The 18,931-nt window shown below is 38.4% G+C and overlaps 1 protein-coding gene across 2 annotated transcripts in view; it reads left to right on the top strand.

Annotated features, from left to right (window-relative positions):
• Positions 1-4,421: 4,421 nt before the first annotated feature.
• Positions 4,422-18,931, top strand: part of TARS1 (threonyl-tRNA synthetase 1) — a 28,120-nt gene continuing 13,610 nt past the window's right edge. Inside the window, exons 1-7 of one of the 2 annotated variants that reach the window (XM_003936212.4) lie at positions 4,422-4,620; positions 8,088-8,168; positions 11,574-11,764; positions 15,814-15,937; positions 17,776-17,897; positions 18,413-18,530; positions 18,849-18,913. In XM_003936212.4, coding sequence (XP_003936261.1) covers positions 4,564-4,620; positions 8,088-8,168; positions 11,574-11,764; positions 15,814-15,937; positions 17,776-17,897; positions 18,413-18,530; positions 18,849-18,913 — 758 coding nt within the window. In that variant the 5' untranslated portion in view covers positions 4,422-4,563. Of the gene's footprint in view, positions 4,621-4,667; positions 4,736-8,087; positions 8,169-11,573; positions 11,765-15,813; positions 15,938-17,775; positions 17,898-18,412; positions 18,531-18,848; positions 18,914-18,931 lie in introns of those variants that run through there. The other variant, XM_074386727.1, reaches the window with a different exon arrangement.

The following is an 18,931-nucleotide window of genomic DNA, read 5'->3' as shown; positions in this document are numbered from 1 at the left end:
AAAAGCTCTCAGCAAAGAAGAGATATGACAGAAATGAAAATTAATTTAGGAATATTATTCAGAATTGTTCCAAACAAATCTAGAGTAAACCAGAGAGGGTAACTGGCCAGAGCATTCATTTCCCCAAACATAATTAACTTTTATAGCCCGTTAGAATTTGCAAAGTACTTTTTATACATATACTTTCATTTTATTCTCCCAACAATTTCTGGAATCAAGTTTATTATTTTTGTCAACATTTTATAGCTGAGGAACGTGATGATAGCACACAAATTTCTGACAGAGAACAGAGGGCACACTCGAGTTAGAGCAATTTAAAAAGGGTTTATTTACAAGAGATGGGAAGTACAGGGAACCAGGACCCTAACCACTTCAGGCCAGGCAGGGTGAGGGTAGCCAGTGTTTGCAGGAACCTAAAAGGGAAGTGTTGTATAGAGATTGCTATGAGATCAGCAGTGACTTTTGGTTGTGAAACATAAACAGCCCAAGGCAACCTCCTCCCAGGGAAGAGCCAGGTTAATACACTTCCCGATTTTGTTTTCTTCCCTCCCAACTCCTGCTGAGGGTCTCATTGGCTGGAAGCAACTGGAAGCCAGTGGCCCAGGAGTCCACTGGTACAGGCCACACCTTTTCCCCTTCAACATCCTCTATAGCTTTTCATCCACATGAAAAGTGTGTGCTTCCAACACAAGAGGCACATGAAGTCCCTTCAGACTGTGCATCATCATGAAGTGATCTTGATTCAATCACATTCCCTTATGAGAAATAAAATGTCAGTCACCCCTAGTATTCTTTATATATGATATACATAAGGAAAAGTTGGGGGAGTGGGAAAAAAAAAGTGACAAGAAACATGACGTCTACAGGCCATACATCTTTCTGGTCGTGAGAGCTAATTTAGCAATCACAGCACTAGCACCAGCTCCATGGATGTACAACCTAGGCAGTCGCACAGGGCTCAACACTTAGAAGTGCTCTGCACTTGGTTGCTGCTCTGCTGTGCCTATTATATTGAAATTATCAAGGAGCCCCCCCATTTTTATTTTTGCACTGGGCTCTGAAAATTATGTAGCTAATATTGCATAACTCTGTTCTCCTAGAATCTATTCAAGTTACCCTTAGCCTTTGTCAGGACCTGGCTATACTGCATCCTTTACCTAGAAGGGTAGCCCAAACCTTCCTTCTTTCCTTGTCTTTGCTGTGTTCCCAGAGTTTTCCAACAGCAGAACATTAGACAAGGAAGTACGAAAAAATGTCTTAGTGAATCTCCTAGGTTCTTGACAAAATTCTCCATTATGTAGTAGAAACCCATTTGTCTGCTTGTAGTCAGGATCAATCACTCTGTCCAGAAAAACAACCCCCAATTCTGCCTATGAGTGCAGTAGCATGTGAAGCCCCACATAAGAGTGTACTGTTAGGCCAATTCATCAGAACCATGACTGTGCTCCCTGATAGAAGCATTCTTCCCTTATGGACTAGTTTCTTCAAAATAATCCAGCCAAAGGTTATAGAAACCAGAAGCAAAAATTATTCAAATGAGTAATTAAGGATTGACAATGAAGAAGATTCTTTTGTTCCTGAATCCATGGAGATAGTTATGTACAAACCTATTATTTTTAACAATATTTTTATCATGTCACATAATTTTGCTTGACTTGTCAAGGCAGAGCTATTGACAGCCACTTTCCTAAAAAGTATGTAGGAGGTCAGTGCTGTGGCTTACATCTGTAATCCCAGAGTGAGAGGCCAAGTTCGGAGGATCATTTGAGGCCAGGAGTTTGAGACTAGCTGGGCAACAAAGCAAGACTCTGTCTCTACAAATAATAATAAAAAAATAAAATAATTTAAAAATAAAAAAAATTTAATAAAAAATAAAATAATTAAAAAATTAAAAAAAATTAAAGTATGTAGGGTAGTGGGTGATATGGTTTGGCTGTGTCCCCACCCAAAATCTCATCTTGCATTGTAATACCCATAATCCCCATGTGTCAAAGGTGGGACCAGGCGGAGGTATTTTGATCATGGGGCAGTTTCCCCCATGCTATTCTCGTGATAATTAGTGAGTCTCACGAGATCTGATGGTTTTTATAAGCATCTGGCATTTCCCTTGCTGGCATTCATTCTCTCTCCTGCTGCTCTGTGAAGAGGTACCTTCTGCCATGATTGCAAGTTTCCTGATGCTTCCCCAGCCATGCAGAACTGTGAGTCAATTCAACCTCTTTCCTTTATAAATTAACCAGTTTCAGGTATCGTAGCAGTGTGAGAATGGACTAATACAATGGGAAGAAATTATAACACTGGAAGTAAGTCAGCAGTTTTATTGTTGGCAAATACACAAAAGTTGCATAACAGTATTTTGTGCTTTAGGTCTAAGATCTGTTGGAAGCTTTCATGATCTTTGTTTAGTTCTAAACACACACATAGTGAAAGAACATCTTCCTAACACCAGAGGGCACTGTGCCACCGGGATAGACCTAACGGGAGATTCCCACACTAGCAACTCATTACAGCTTCCTCTGTTCCGGCACCAGTCAACCTGTTAGAAATGCCTCCAGCTTTTTCTTTTTGCCATCCTTAAATGAGGACTGGTTTTAAAGTTGAAAGAGAACAAGGGGTTAAGAGAAGCTGCTAGAAACCATGTTATATAGCAGTTCAATATAATTGTTAGCCTATAATTTTCTGCATCTAGCAAATTCAGTAATCTTGATCTCTCTGGTTTTCATTATGCTTATTTAAAATTAAGACACAATTCAGGCAAATATGTCTAACGGGCATAATTAAATTGTTTTACATTAGAAAGTAAGATTAGATCCCGTTGATTCTCATTCTAATTTAAACGTGGGAAGTTAGTTTGGTCTATTAAAGTCTATTGAAATTGTATATAACTCCTGGAACATCAAGCAGTACTAATAATTTACTCTCACCATAAACTTTCTTCTAGATCTAGTTAGTCAAGGGGTTTTGACTTCTTTTATAATACAAATTAAGAGGTAATTTTCCAAATCTTACTTGAAAAATTAAGCAAGTTTTGTCTCAACACTCCACATTTATTGAACATGTGCTGGGTTTACATCTTCCAGGTGCTGGCAAAAATACACCAAGTGTTCTTTTGTGAAGTTTTCAATCAAGTAGATAAAAACATATAAAAAGTTGTAAACTTGCAAGGTAGGAGGATAGCTTAAGCTCAGGAGTTCTAGAACAGTCTGAGTGACATAGACCTCATGTCTATTAAAAATTAAAATAGATATATATTAGCCAAGCATGGCGGTTTGCACCTATAATCTCAGCTATTTAGGAGGCTGAAGCGAGGGGATCACTTAAGCCTGGTAGATCAAGGCTGCAGTGAGCTATGATCACACCACCGCACTCCAGCCTGGGCAACAGCGAAAGACTGGTGGGGGAACGACATGAAGCTGAAAACTTCGACAACCAGGAGCGTATTTTTATTCTAAGAGCAAGGAAAAGCCACCAAAGATTTTTCAGCAGATTGCCGTGATCGTATCTGTATTTGAAGACTACACCGCTGCTGTACGAAAAAAAATGGATGCAGAAAGCCGAACTAGGAAGCTACTGTTCCTGGAAAGGATGACCCCGAAGGCTGAGTTGTAGAAAACAGAACTGATGTTTAAAAAGAAAAATCCACAAAACGTGTTGATGGAGCATGTACCTGAAAATGTGCCCACTGCGCTTCTGATTTCAAATAAGTAATTGTTTTAAATTGCCTACTAACATAAATTTAAAAGGCCCAGTCGATTCCACTGTCACCTAGGCGGGAGAATCCATGTTTATTTCCTTGGGTGAGCTTTATTGTATTTTTGCGGGCGCTATGGAAATTCTCTTCCAGGCAGTACACATCAGGGCGGCTCGTAGTGAAGAATGTTCAAGGAAGGGTTTGTCCCAAATCACCAGGACTTCGGGCTTGTGGAGCCTAGACTGCCATCAGGAAGGCTAGATTCATCACTACAGATAGGAGCCCGAGGCCTGGGGGGGGCTCAGAAGTGGGGAGTCAAGCTAGGTCAGGAAGCGCCGACGCCTCGGGAAAACTTGAACTCCACGGTGGATTCGTCCCAGTGCTGGAGACGGTAACCAAGTCGCCGAAAACTTTCCGGAAGTTTAGACAAAGACCGTCGTATTATCTACGGTGTCCGGGAAGGTCCGTGACTCTGAGACAGAAAGGCAGAAGGGAGAAAAGCGCACGCGCATTGCGGACTTGACTCTGGAAAGCGTCCAGACCTAGGTCGCAAAGACTATGCGTACAGCTTCTGCAGTTGTCCCTCCTCATCCACCGCGCCCAGATTTCCTAGAAGGGCTGTCACCCAACAAGCCTTTCTATTGGCTTAGAGGGGGGAGGGCCCGCCTTCCCCTGTTGTCCATTGGCTGCCCGTTACGCCGCAGGTTGCGGGCAGAGTTAGGGCGCCTTTCGATTGCATCAGCTAATCCTGTGGAAGCCAAGTGGCGCAAGCGCAGTGTTCCCGGGTGCTCTGGCCCATCTCCGTTCCGCCTCTTTGCTCCTCTCCTCTAGACTGTCGTTTTCGGGTTCTCACATCGCTTCGTGATTCACCAATGTTTGAGGAGCAGCCCAGCAGTTCTTCAGGGAAGATGGAAAGCGAGGAGAAGCCGGTGAGCAGACCTGGTGGGGCCCAGAGACCGACCTGGGACTGTCGTGGGTGCAGACGCTACGCTCGGCGTGGGGCCAGGAAGGAGGAAGCGGCCGGGACCGCGTTGCGCGGAGGAGGTGGGGGATGGTGGAACGCCTGGAAAGTCAGAGATCCATTTGGGAACCGTTCATTCATAAATAGGGGTGGTGCCTAGTAGTTCAGCTCTGGGTCCATTCTCTTTACAGATGAGGTAACAGACATCTAGTTAGACGCGGAGACAGAATCAGAATCTTAGGCTTGGGGCTTCCAAAGTTGCGTTTAGGGCGTATTGTAAGGGGAAACGCATAGCAGAGCCTTATTTAATCAATCTCCTAAGATTCTGCAGGGGTGAAGAGCTCTAGTTTAAGGAAAATCGTGTCCATGAGATCTGACCCAACTTGTCCAAGTTTGGGTGGTTAAGTATACATTCTGCCCAGCACTGAGCTGGACGATGCAAGTGGGAAGATGAATAGGACCCAGTTACCAGACTTTGAGGGCCTCACAGCCTGGTGTGTAAGAGACAGGAAAACAGCCCCAGTGCTTTGTGGTCAACCGTGTGGGACTACAGAAGAGGGAGCTTGGGAGGGCTCTTTCGAGTTGAGTGTGGAAGAATGATTTCACCAGGTAAAACAGGCAGGACGGGGCTTCCCACGTAAAGGTAGGGAAGGCGGTGAAAAGGGACACGCAGGTGAATTGTCTTTGGGGTTGTTTGCAAGAGATATATATGCCTCAGTGGGAAGGTACGACAATCAGAAGGATCTTAGGCAACAAGGATGTTTGATATTTGTATTCTATGCATGAAGGACCTTAAGCGGGAAGACTATTTGTAAAAATCATGCTGGCATTGGGGTAGAAGCTGAGGCCACATGCAGAAAGCTGTTGTAATAGTCCAGGTGAGAAGTGGTGACATTTTCAGATAAGGGAGCCCCTATCCCAGCTCTGTGACAGGACAAGTCACTTAGAAGCCGAAGTTTTTTCTTGGTTGTCCACTTGGGATTGGAGAAACTGCATATGGGTACATTGTAAAATACGTAAGTTTAATTCTAGATGATAAATAGTATCATTATACATAGATTTTACATACATAATACATACACTATACATAGATTTAGATTTTTTTCACATAAAAATTGTATTGTTACTGTTTTGTAACTTTTTTTTTTTTCTTAATAGGATGTGTCAGTAACTTTTCGTATCCATATTCTCCCCTGCTATTCTTAATTGGAAGTGATATGTATGGTTAATAAATACGTAATTGAGTTTGGCACTGTGTTCATGCATTCCATGAGTTAAGTCATTCAGTCGTCTTCATAAAGCTATGAACTGGATTCTGTTATTATCTCCATTTTACAGATGAGAAAGCAGGCACTGGAATAGTAACTTGCTCAAACCCAGTGTCCCCTTACTTTTTTCCCTGTTTGTTTCTACCTCAAACTCAACATCTTATTGCCAATAATCATAACCTCTATGCTGTTCTGAGTGAGTCAGGGACAGATCATTCCTGAAAAAGGTAATTCTGTAGCTTCTCTTCATAATCCAGTTCTGTTTCTCAACTTTTGGGTTGAAATTTTAGATTACTTTTATGTAGATGTACGTAACACATATTCTCGGAGAAATAGAAAACAGTTGCCCATTCTCTTCCCAGAGATGTAGAAAAGAGGTAATAGGCCTCAGGATTCCAGAGAGACCTGCTGTAATGTCCCAGCAAATGGACAAGTTACTTCTTTGAGCCAATGTTCTCGTTTGTATTAGGGAACAGTATTAGAACCAGAAAACCTTTGAGGTGATTGTCTCTCTCACTACCCCTGGTCATTTGGCAAGTGGTCAAAATCAAAAATAATCTTATCAGAAATATAAAACTTACTTTATTCACTTTCCATTTTAAACCTACACAGACCTACAATTAATTTTTATTTTTACCCAGTATACTTGACCAGTTAAATCACTTCTGCAGTATAACAAGAGATTTATCGAATCTAAATGAACCTTTAAAGTTTACTAAATCCAGACTCCTGGAGTACGGGGGATTTTAGTTCAGCATGAAATTAGGGGTCATATTTCAAAATTTGTTTTTTAAATTATACAAGTAACATGTTTTACAGGATTTAAAAGACAATGTAAGTAAAGAAAATGTCCATCAACTGATTAGTGGATAAGGAAACAATGGAATATTATTTGATAATTAAAAGGTACAGTGACAATAATGATACATGTTCCAACCTCATGATCAACTAATTATTTTTCTGACTAGAAGAAGCCTGTCACAAAAGACCACATAATGTGTGATTGTCTTTATATGAAATTCCCAGAATAGGCAAATCCATAGAAACAGAAACTAGATTAATGGTTGTTAGGGTCTGGAGATGAAGGCAACAGGGAGTGAACTGCTAATGGGTACTAGGTTTCTTTTTGAGGGTAATGAAAATACTCTCAAATTGATGGTGGTGATACTTGCACAACTGTGAATACCTAAAAACCATTGAATTATATACTTCACATGGATAACTTGTGTGGTGTATGAATTGTCTCTTAAGAAAATTTGAAAAATCTAAAGGTCACAAATGTGCAAACTAAATAAAATCCTCCCTCCTTTATATTCCTGGTACAGGATTTATTACTTTAAAACTTTCTGTGACTTCACTTGCTTCTCATTAAAGTCTCTATTCCTTATAGTAACTTGTAGTTCTTGCTTTTGTCAGCCTTAGTCTGTCTTACCTTGCATTACTTTCTAAAGCAGTCCTTCATTAATCAACCTGGTTTAATTATTTTTCCTCTCTTATTAAATTTTAGCATTTCTGACAACAAGCTTATGTGGTACGCAGGACACGTTGCCTCTATTCTCAGAATCCACCTGTTGAAATGCATTCCATCCTTTAAAGTCCTTACGCTAGTCTCAGCTTATTTGACAGCTAATCATAGCACTGCTACTGTGTTGTTTTCTCCAGGAGTTTCTCACACATGTATGCCCTAGTTTCCTTGGAGAGACTAGGTTTACACATGGAAGGGGTTGGGTCTTATGTTTGCTTCTTCCCTGGCTTTTGGTAGCACTGGTGGAATTGATAGGTACACTTTGCATTCAGTTTTTTGTTGTTTTTTTTCTCCTGGAAATAGGCTTATTGAATCAACTACATGTTGCCTTTTGGCTATAAGTTTAGTACGTGGTCCAAGTAAACCTGAAGCGAGAGTCATGGGAATAGTTAAAGTAAAATAAATGAAGTTTAACTAGAAAAAAGTAGTAACTTTTTTCTACTCTTTAAATACTTGTCTTTGTTTTAAGTTGTTAACCTGTCTTTGCCGGTCATGAAATTGTTCAGTTTTTCAAAATCGGATTTCCATTTTAAAAATTAGGTAACAAATGCTAAAATAACATTATCAGTACTTTTCCTGGGGCATCATAAGGTGGGGGTGTCACATTAGATTAAAACATAAAACGTTTTTTTGCTTATTTAGATTGGTGCTGATGAGGAGAAGCGAAAGGAAGGAGGCAAGAAGAAGAACAAAGAAGGATCTGGAGATGGAGGTCGAGCTGAGGTAAACGTTATCGTCACAGAGGGCTCTGTTAGCAAAGGTTGGCAAATTGCAGGAAACTTTTTCAGACCTTCCAAATATGTAAGATTTCTAATTGTCTACATGATGGAAGATGGTTCTGGTTGGGAAAATCAGGAAGAAGAATTAGGAAAGGATAATCTGAGAGGTGAAGAAAAGACTTTCAGTTGTTTGTTACTGCAAAAGAAAGCAACTGGATTATGATTACATAAGATGATCTGATTGTGGGGTTGAATATAAAAATCAGAACACAAGTTGAAGAGGAGACTGGTAATTATTCATTTGCCAGATGTGATGCTAGCTCTCTGATCATTTCATTAAAAGAGATGTTAGGGAATAAAGATTTGGTGTTTGGGCCTACACTGAATACAATGGAAGCCAAAGAAAGTCAGTGTTTTGATCTGCTTCTTGCCCTTTCCATCTGGACCTGCCCTGGGGTTGGCTTCTAAGCCAGGACAAATCCCCTTAAGACCTCTCAAGTCTGGAGAAAATGCTTTCACTTCCCTAGGCTCACTCTGAAAGGAACTGGCATATCAAAAGCCAGCCCTGAATCAACCTGGTTCCTGAGTATTTTCCTTCTGGAGGCAGTTAAGCTAGCCTTTCTACTTTATTTTTACTGCTGTGAACTGCGCTTCACTTTTTGCTTTAGTCATTACAGCTGCTTTATTGGAGACTCTTTAGAAAGCCACCAGAAGGAAGAAGCACAAAGGAACAGCCGTTTTAGAAGTAGCACAGTAAGCTGGCTTTTAAGAGCCACTTTTACAAATGTTGCAACTGCTAAATTTATAGTGCCATCATTTATTTTAGGATACGTCATTTATTTTTATTTTAGGGTACCTTTATAGATGATCGAGTGTAGTGTTGCTTAGAGCCCTACCTAACCATTTCTCTTATGTTTGATCACTCTCCCTAACGTTAACCCCAGTGTAATTGTGAAGAAAATTGTTGATTGTGAGTTTTAAAATTTGCAAGCAAATGGAAAAATGCTTATGTTCCCTAGCTGCTTTTTCATACTTTCAATACAAGCATATTATACATGCTGTTCCATCACAGCTTGAGAATTGGCCTGGAAATAAGACAAAGAGTGTAATTAGAGGACTCTTCTGAACAGAGAATTTTAAGTGGGACATGTGATTGTTTATGTTTAACGATTGGTCTGGAAAAAAGAGTTTACAGTGAACTGTCCTTGGCCTTCCCCTTCAAGGGCAACATGCAGGTTTTATTCATCTCTGCAGTCACAGAGCCTGCCACAGAGAGTATCTGCTGAATGAATGTTGAAGAAATTTTGACACTGAATTCTAATTAGGACATGCCAAGTGGCTGTGATGATAAAATGCAGTTAAGATACAGAGGTTAGTGCAGTTGGGTAGGATTATAATGATGCTTTCAAGTGGATAGAACCAGGTACTGTGCTTTAGTCTGAGAGGTTCAGATTATGCTTGTAGAATGACAGGCTCTGAGCTTTAGTTAATTCCTGGGTTCTTCACCATTGAAGATAATGGACCATTGTGATAATTTGATGAAAAGCTCCCAAAAAGCAACCAAAAGACTAAAGAAAAGGAGGGACTGCTGTGGGTGGGAATTATAAAGATATTAGGGCCTGGTATGATGATGGGGGCCAACCACTTGAGACTGAGTAGGAAGATCACTGGAGCCCAGGAGTTTGGAGCTGAAATGCGCTGTGATTTTTGCCTGTGAATAATCACTGCACTCTAGCCAGCCTAGGCAACATAGTGAGACCCTGTAATTAAAAAAGACTGGAAAGGAGGAGGGAGTGAAGGAATTAATTAGGGACTTCCATTTCAAAAAACATGACAGAAACAAATTTTGTGTGAGTGGCATAAAAGATAAAAATACTACCTCACATAGGAAACTTAATTCTGGCATGTTTGAGCAGGATGAAATATAAAGACATATTTATTTTAATGTTATGGATTTTTTTTTTCTTTTTTTCCTATTTTATTTAGAGAAATGTTGTTAACCTTTAAGATTAAGATAGTGGATAATCATTACCATCAGAAACCTCTGTACCCAAGCTGGGCAGACCATGAATCTTTTTCATTTGATGTTATTTTCTCTTATCTCCAGTCAGTTTTGTTTTGTTTAGTTTTATTTGAGACAGGGTCTCACTCTGTTGCCTAGGCTGGAGTGCAGTGGTATGATCTCAGCTCACTGCAACCTCCACCTCCCAGGTTGAAGCGATTCTTATGCCTCAGCCCCACAAGCAGCTGGGACTACCGGTGTGTACCACCACTCCCAGCTAACTTTTGTATTTTTAGTGGAGAGAGGGTTTTGCCATGTTGGCCTAGCTGGTCTCAAACTCCTGGCTTCAAGTGATCCACCTGCCTTGGCCTCCCTAAATGCTGAGATTATAGGCATGCGCCACCATGGCCGGCCCCAGTCAGTTTCTTAAGGATTAGATATTAGCTTGTGTACTCCTTTCAAATTGTGGTATGTTGATATATATGGGGATGTTTTGGTAGCATTTTATCAACATTGAACAAATGTTAAAATCTGTGTTGCAGTAAGTCATTTTATATCTGATAAATTGAAATTTATTGAAGATAGAAAGTCATGGCAAAATTGAGCAATTTCCTCTTCACTTTTGTATGCAGTGTTAATATTGATGTAATCTAAAGATTATAAATGCTGTAGATGTTAGAAGTTTGACTAATTTGTTACCACAGATTCACTGCCTTTTTGGAATGTTCCATAGATTATAGAGTCTCTGACAGTGAAGGAAGTCAGCTCTTTGATTGCTGTCTCTTTTTTTTCTTAGCCAAACCTTCAGAAAACTAAGTGGGTGTTTTATGTAAAATGTTTCTGTTAATTTTATCTACGATAGAAAGTAGTAGTGTGCTGTTTTATTATATTTACTAATTAAATACTCCAAGGTGATCGTGGCATCTTTGAATTCAGTAAATACTTCCCTTGAAGGGGAGACCTTAAGTCAAATAAATTTGTGATTCGGTTGTGAGTGGACATATAGGCTGACCAGCTGCACAGACCTTCACCTGGACATGACTGAAACAAAACGGAAAAGCCAGTTTATTGTTTATATTTCCAGTATTGTTTATAGCTCTATATGTAAAATAAGTTAGTTAGAAAAGATACTAAGAAAGCATCTTAAAAGAGAAAAGACCACTTGCTGTAAATAATAGCAAAATGGTAATTGTCAATTCAGCATAAGAATGGGGCATTTAACTCCTTTTTTTTAACCTTCATTTAGGACCAAATTGAGGTAATGCCTGGTGATTTTGGCAGTGTGTTTATTTACCACAATGAATCAATAGTTGTGGGTTTCTGTATTGTTTTTATTATTCCTTTCCCATTTCTAAATAGGAAAGCAATATTTACTGATTATTTATTTTCTCATTTATTGTCTTGCAGTTGAATCCTTGGCCTGAGTATATTTACACACGTCTTGAGATGTACAATATACTAAAAGCAGAACATGATTCTATTCTGGCAGAAAAGGCAGAAAAAGATAGCAAGCCAATTAAAGTCACTTTGCCTGATGGTAAACAGGTTGATGCGGAATCTTGGAAAACTACACCATATCAAATTGCCTGTGGAATTAGGTATAAGCTACACTCATCATGACCTTCTATAGTTTGTGACCTAACTAAACTTCCTTTAATATTCTGCCATGTTTTATTCTTATAATATTTTTTATGTTACTGTTCAGTGTTTTTAATCTGTTTAATTTGGCCTACTTGAGATTTTTTAAAAATCAAAATGATACAGAACTTTGTAGTCAAAATTCAAAGTTAATTTCTTAAAGAGTTCATTTTGGTCTTATTATCTTATGGAGCATTTTATATTGTTAGTCTTACTTCGCTTATAAATGTTACAAAACCAAATAGACAGTGTTTACTTATTTTTACTTAAATGTCTTGGTTTTGAAGTTAAAAATGAAGCTAGATACTCTCACATGGAAAGGTTGAGAAACTTTATCTGACACATGAAAAAAATGTACTATTTTTATAAATTCAGTGAAGGACTGTGCCTAGTCTTAAAACTTTTATTGGGGTGGGAAGAAGTTATCTCAACTAACTGAGAATTAGATGCATGTTTTGTAATAGGGGAGAAGCTTTCTTAATTGTGATATGATTGGGATCAGTAATTGGTCATTTTATCAAAATGATAGTTGGTACAACATAAATAAATATATATATAAATATATATATATATATAAAGTCTTAAACCAAGTGTTGGCAAACTATGGTCATAACCTGTTTGTGTATGTCCTGAAAGCCAAAAATAAAAATGATTTTTAAATAGTTGGAAAGTATAAAACAACTAAGAATATGCAACAAAGACCATGTTTGGCCTGCATTGTGTGAAATATTTGTGTGGTCTTTTACAGAAAAAGCTTGCCAATCTTGATTTTAAACACTTCATTTAAAAATATGTAAATATATATCTATTTGCTAATTTTATATACATATATGAAATAGTGAATCCATATGGCAAGGTTTTGGGGGATAGTGAGTGCTAGTTAGAATCCTTACATTATCTTAACACATTTGAGAAGTAATCGGAGTGCACAATCCTTCCAGATTTTCATGTAGTTGTAGAGTCACACCAAACTGGACAGTATTTTTGTTTGTGTGACTTGGATTTGGATTTATCAAGCCTTCTCAAACATGCAACTTGGTTTTCATAGAAATCATAATTCCCTCATTGTATTATTTTATATATTTTTTAAAGTTTATTCATAATTGTTATATATTGAATTGAACCATTTGAAATCACCATATGAATTGTCATATGGTTGATTATCATCAATTTTGTATTGTTGAACCAAACACATAAAATAACAAGCACAGAAACAGTTTGGGGAACTAACGTGGCTGATTCTTGGTAAGCCTATTGTACATCTAGTAGAAGCAGAACCAGTTAAGCCTGTGAGGCATGACCCTCTGCCGTACCACAGACATTGGTTAATACTTTTTACAAAGTGCATGGAGTGTTTCAGTTCATTTGACAAGTGCTTCTACCTGTAACTTCTACCATACGCCAAAGGAAGTAAACAGTTGGGATACCATGCAGGTTTCTATGTGAGAGCATAGAGAACTGGATAGACCTTTAAGTATCAGTTCAACTTTTCATTTTGGAGATAATTTTGAAGGTCAGGTTGATTTAGAGATTCTTCTATTGTCACACAATGAGATTGTAGCCATGTCATTAAAATTTAGGCTTCTGTTAGTCTGGGAATTTTTTTCTCTGCCGTCTACAGTGTTGATCTAGATTACATTGTATTGATCAAGTCTCTAGTTGAAAAATATTTTTTGAGAACTATAAAATTCTAAGTTGAATTACATAGCCAGACGCAGTGGCTCATGCCTGTAATCCCAGCACTTTGGCAGGCTGAGGCAGGTGGATCACCAGAGGTCAGGAGTTCAAGACCAGCCTGGACAATGGTGAAACCCCATCTGAACTAAAAATACAAAAATTAGCTGGGCATGGTGGTGCACGCTTGTAGTCCCAAGAACTTGGAGGCTGAGGTGGGAGGATAGCTTGAACCAGGGAGGTGAAGGTTACAGTGAGCCAAGATTGAGCCACTGTACTCCAGCCTCGGTGGCAGCAAGACTCATCTCGAAAAAAAGAAGTTGAATTACATAAAACTTTGATGGGCTTTAGCTCTGGAGTTAAGTCACTGATCTGCACTGAGAATACTTGATGAAATTTTTACACAAGTCCAGAGTAACTTTTTATTTTGTGAAAATATAGCAGTCTATTTAAAGTTTCAGATAATTAGTGGTGTATGTGAAAGGGAAGGAAAAGAAAAGACAACGTTTCATTTGCATCAAAGGTTTTTCTAAGTTTTGTTTTGTTATACATCTTACAGTTCATTTTACCCTTCTTTGAAAAATTGAAATGATCTAGTATGGTCCCATGTGTAATCTGCATTTTCAAAGTAACTCTAAGAATCTTGCGACTCCATTTTGGATCATAAGATAAAAGTCATGTTCTTCCCAAAGAATGTAGGGATTGAGTCACCTTTTGATCAGTTACTTTAAGCTCCTGTAAACCAGGCATCCCCAAACTGCGGCCCCCTGAGGCCATTTATCTGGCCCCCTGCTGCGCTTCAGGAAGGGGCACCTCTTTCATTGGTGGTTAGTGAGAGGAGCACAGTATGTGGTGGCCCTCCAACGGTCTGAGGAACGGTGAACTGACCCCCTGTGTAAAAAGTTTGGGGATGCCTGCTGTAAACCGTTTTACACTAATATGATAAAATACATTTCTCTGCCAAATTCATGTTATGTTTTGTGAAATGCATATATTTATTGTATTGGCTCCATTTGATCTCAGGAGGAAAGAAAACGTTGTCTATAACCTATGGTAAAGTCAGTAGGAACATTGAAAATAGAAAGGAGTTTGTTTACCTTCTGTTCATTCTTCTCTCCTGATCCTTACATAGGAAAAGTTGTATACATTTGGTTGTAAACCTCACAAAAGGAACGACCAACACAGTATGCCTAGGTAGCTTGAAGCCTTCTAGTGGTAGGTTTCTTTGAGACTTACAATGAAGAGGGTGTATACTTTTTCTTCACAGTGTGGATTGTTGCCTACCTTTGTTGAGATGCCAGACTATTACAGACCGTCATTTCTCTAGCTATGCATTCAGATGTACAATCTGGCTCATCTCATTCAACTCTGTTCTAGTCACACAGCTTCCTGAACAAACCTTTCTTCACTTGCATCTCTGCTTGCATCTGTGGCCATTCCCTTATCTAGAATGCCATCACCTCCCCTTTTCTTCCCATGAGTGCTTGAAGCCTTTCCAGATGACTCTGACCTGGGCTGCTTTTCTCTCCTCAGAACTTCTGTGGCTTTACACTCTGTGTGGTCTGATATTTCATCACTTAATGACACTTTATGTTTGATCCTGTATATTGGGTGTCTAAATAATATTTTTACCCATATTATGAAAAGTTATTAGTCTTTCATTTTACTTCTGTATTTGTTATAAATGCTATCATCTTAGTCATTTGCAGAATTTATTCTGAGGTTAGCATTGTCTGTCAAAGAAAGTTATCTGGTATACATTTTAAGCAGGAAGAGGAGCAGAGAAGTTATTTAGTAGGTCTCTTTTTTTTTCTTTAGAGTCTCAATAACTTAGCTTTGTACAAAGAGAAAGGTGGGTGTGTTAAGAGAAAGCTCGATATAGTGACTTGTGCCTGTTGTCCCAGCTACTCGGGAGGCTGATGTTGGAGGATTGCTTGAGGCCAGGAGGCCAGCCTGGGCAACATAGCAAGACCTTGTCTCTAAAAAATTAAAGAAACAAACAAAAACATGTATTTGGAGAAATTATTAATCAGACCATTGGAAATTTATCATGCTTATTTATCAGAGTTGCCATATCTGCTTAAAAAGAGGCACTCACTACATGTCAAATGATAGTGTTCTGCATTTTTAGGATCTTCCAGTTACATTCTTAGGTATGTTTTTGGAGTTTGTTCTTTTTTCATTTTATTTCAGAAAAATAGATACATCAATATAAAAAATCAATATATAATAAAAATAGTGTTTATTTTCTTGTTTTCAAATTAAGTGTTGTGCTACAAGAGATTATTTTTTAGATTATTGTGTGTTTATACATGTATGGACACTTTTTTTTAAGTCAAGGCCTGGCTGACAACACCGTTATTGCTAAAGTAAATAATGCTGTGTGGGACCTGGACCGCCCTCTGGAAGAAGATTGTACCCTGGCACTTCTCAAGTTTGAGGATGAGGAAGCTCAGGCAGTAAGTTGCCGATTTCGTATTCATTGAATTTTAGGGCACAGATTCACATTTGCAGTCTTTTCTAGCTCAGTACTGCTGCGATTGGGTAGCTGACATTTATTGTTGTCTCATTGTCATATTTGAAATCTTCATTTTGTCCTTCATTTAGGGAACATAATAAAAATGCTTTCCTTAGAAAATTAAGAGGTAAATCTGAATAAGTCTTTTCACTACTAAGACACTTCAGTGGGGAAAATGTTTTGGGAATTTTATTGAACATTGATTAAGGAAGTAAAAATTGTTTTCTAAATTATGAACACTTTATTTTATATTTTATTGTATTTTGTTTTATGTTAAGATGGAGTCTCTCTCTGTCACCCAGACTGGAGTGCAGTGGCATAATCTTGGCTCACTACAGCCTCCACCTCCCAGGTTCAAGTAATTCTTCAGCCTCAGCCTCCTGAGTAGCTGGGATTATAGGAGCATACTACCAGCTCGGCTAATTTTTGTATTTTTAGTAGCAACAGGGTTTCACCACATTGGCCAGGCTGGGCTCGAACTCCTGACCTCAAGTGATCTGCCTATCTTGACTTCCCAAAGTGCTGGGATTATAGGTATGAGCCACTGTGCCTGGCCTCTAAACTATGAACACTTTAGCTAGATATGTACATTTGACAAATAAATTTGAACCTTACTTCTAGGTACTTCCTTGATTAAACAATTTCTATATTTTTTTTCTCAAGATGCAAACTAGGTAGCAGTATAAAAATCAACCTGCGTTTAATGACAAGATTTTATTTCTTCATGGCTATGTATCATATAAGGGGAGACAAAGTATTTTGTTTTGATTCTGATTGTTCACTTATGTATGTGGATCAGTGGTTTTCAAATGTGTTTTGGAGCCCACAAGTTTCTTATGAGAATTTTTTAATGTCACTTTGGTACCTTAATAATAAATCTTGAAAACATTGCTTTGAGTGTATTCTGACTGATCCCAGTGATTACTGTAAAACCAAGTACTACCATCTGATTTCAGTGTACAGATGTGTGTCCTTGTGTTTTGTCATTGTGTTGTGGGGTCAGGTTTTACCACCTTTGTTTTGGGCCAGTAACAACATATAATTTCTTTTTTTTTTTTTTTGAGATGGAGTTTCTCTCGTTACCCAGGCTGGAGTGTAATGGCGCGATCTTGGCTCACCGCAACCTCCGCCTCCTGGGTTCAGGCAATTCTCCTGCCTCAGCCTCCTGAGTAGCTGGGTTTACAGGCATGCACCACCATGCCCAGCTAATTTTTTTTTGTATTTTTAGTAGAGACGGGGTTTCACCATGTTGACCAGGATGGTCTCAATCTCTTGACCTTGTGATCCACCCGCCTCGGCCTCCCAAAATGCTGGGATTACAGGCGTGAGCCACCGTGCCTGGCCACAACATATAATTTCTAAGTGATGTTCCATAGCCAGCTGAAGGCCAGGTCACAGTGTCTGAGACATGGTGCTGTGAGCACATTGACTCAGAAGAACCTGGGCCATTGCAGTCAATGAGACAGTCACATTTTGAGTAGCAACTGTTTTCAGAGAACAAAGTCAATGCCATCTAATTAATGATGCCAAGTTTAGTTGAATTTGTTTGAAAACAGCTAAACCAGATGATTTCCAAAATAAAAACACACTTTAGTAATTGGAAGCCTTTTGAATTAGTTTGGCTATGGATAGAAACACACAGTAGTTCATAGATTTAGAAATTTAGATTTTTATATATTGAGTTTACTTGTAATATTTTTTGTCTCTTTCAGACAACCACATTAATTCATAGCTTGTATGCCAATACTCAGACCATGCCACTTTTCTTTAAATTTTCAGGTGTATTGGCACTCTAGCGCTCACATAATGGGTGAAGCCATGGAAAGAGTCTATGGTGGATGCTTATGTTACGGTCCGCCAATAGAAAATGGATTCTATTATGACATGTACCTCGAAGAAGGGTAAGCTATCAACTAGATAAAGAAAAATGAAGTAAATGACTATGGGTCCCTAAGTTATTTTTAGCATTCTCAGTAAACGAGGAAAGATACGGAGCTCACTGTTTCTTAGTCATGAGGTATCCCCATTATCAGTACTTGAAGTGTTGCAGTTTTCTTGAAGTTGTAGAGGATTTAATGAGATCTCTGTTCTAGATTGATGGAAGTAGAGTCCTAAGGTATTTTGGGAAATTCAAGGAGACTGATCCTCCCCTCTCCTTTAAAACCTGGTGAAAGAGTTGCAGGAAGGGGGTCACTAGTGAGAAAAGTCTCCATGGATGACCAAGGTAGAAGCCACTGAAAATATGAAATGTAAAAATTACTTAGGAAAAATTTTTTTTTTTTTTTTTTTTTTTTAGAATTTAGTCTAATTTTTAAAAAACCCTTCAAGTATTCAAAATGCTTTTTCCAAGTAAACATTTTTCTGAGCTATGGTGTGATCGAATGGAATAAAAAGATTATACTTTCTTCTCCTTCAGGGGCGTGTCTAGCAACGATTTCTCTTCTCTGGAGGCTTTATGTAAGAAAATCATTAAAGAAAAGCAAGCTTTTGAAAGACTGGAAGTTAAGAAAGAAACTTTACTGGAAATGTTTAAGGTAAATTGAATCACAGTGTCTGCCTCCACTGTTACATATCATTTATTCATGGTAGTTGAAGTGACACCACTGGGGTTCAGTGTACTAAGTTGAAGCCTATTTGGTTCTTTAGAAAAATTTAAGTGTCTTTATTTATTTTTTTAAATTTCATTTTTTTCCTAGCAAACCATTCCAACATGTTTTTAAAGCATTCAGTGTCAACATTTATATTCATACAGTGCTTTGTTGAGATACACTTTGAGTTATGTTTTAGCTATAGTTCTTAGAGGTAAAAATTAAAGGACAGTTTTTCTTAAAAATATTTTTGCCTATTTTCAGTACAACAAGTTCAAATGTCGGATATTGAATGAAAAGGTGAATACTCCAACTACCACAGTCTACAGGTGAGAATATTACATATC

Source organism: Saimiri boliviensis, chromosome 1, assembly GCF_048565385.1.
Source record: "Saimiri boliviensis isolate mSaiBol1 chromosome 1, mSaiBol1.pri, whole genome shotgun sequence".
Taxonomy (NCBI): domain Eukaryota; kingdom Metazoa; phylum Chordata; class Mammalia; order Primates; family Cebidae; genus Saimiri; species Saimiri boliviensis.
The sequence above is the reverse complement of the archived record's forward strand: the minus strand, read 5'-3'. Positions and strand labels throughout refer to the sequence as shown.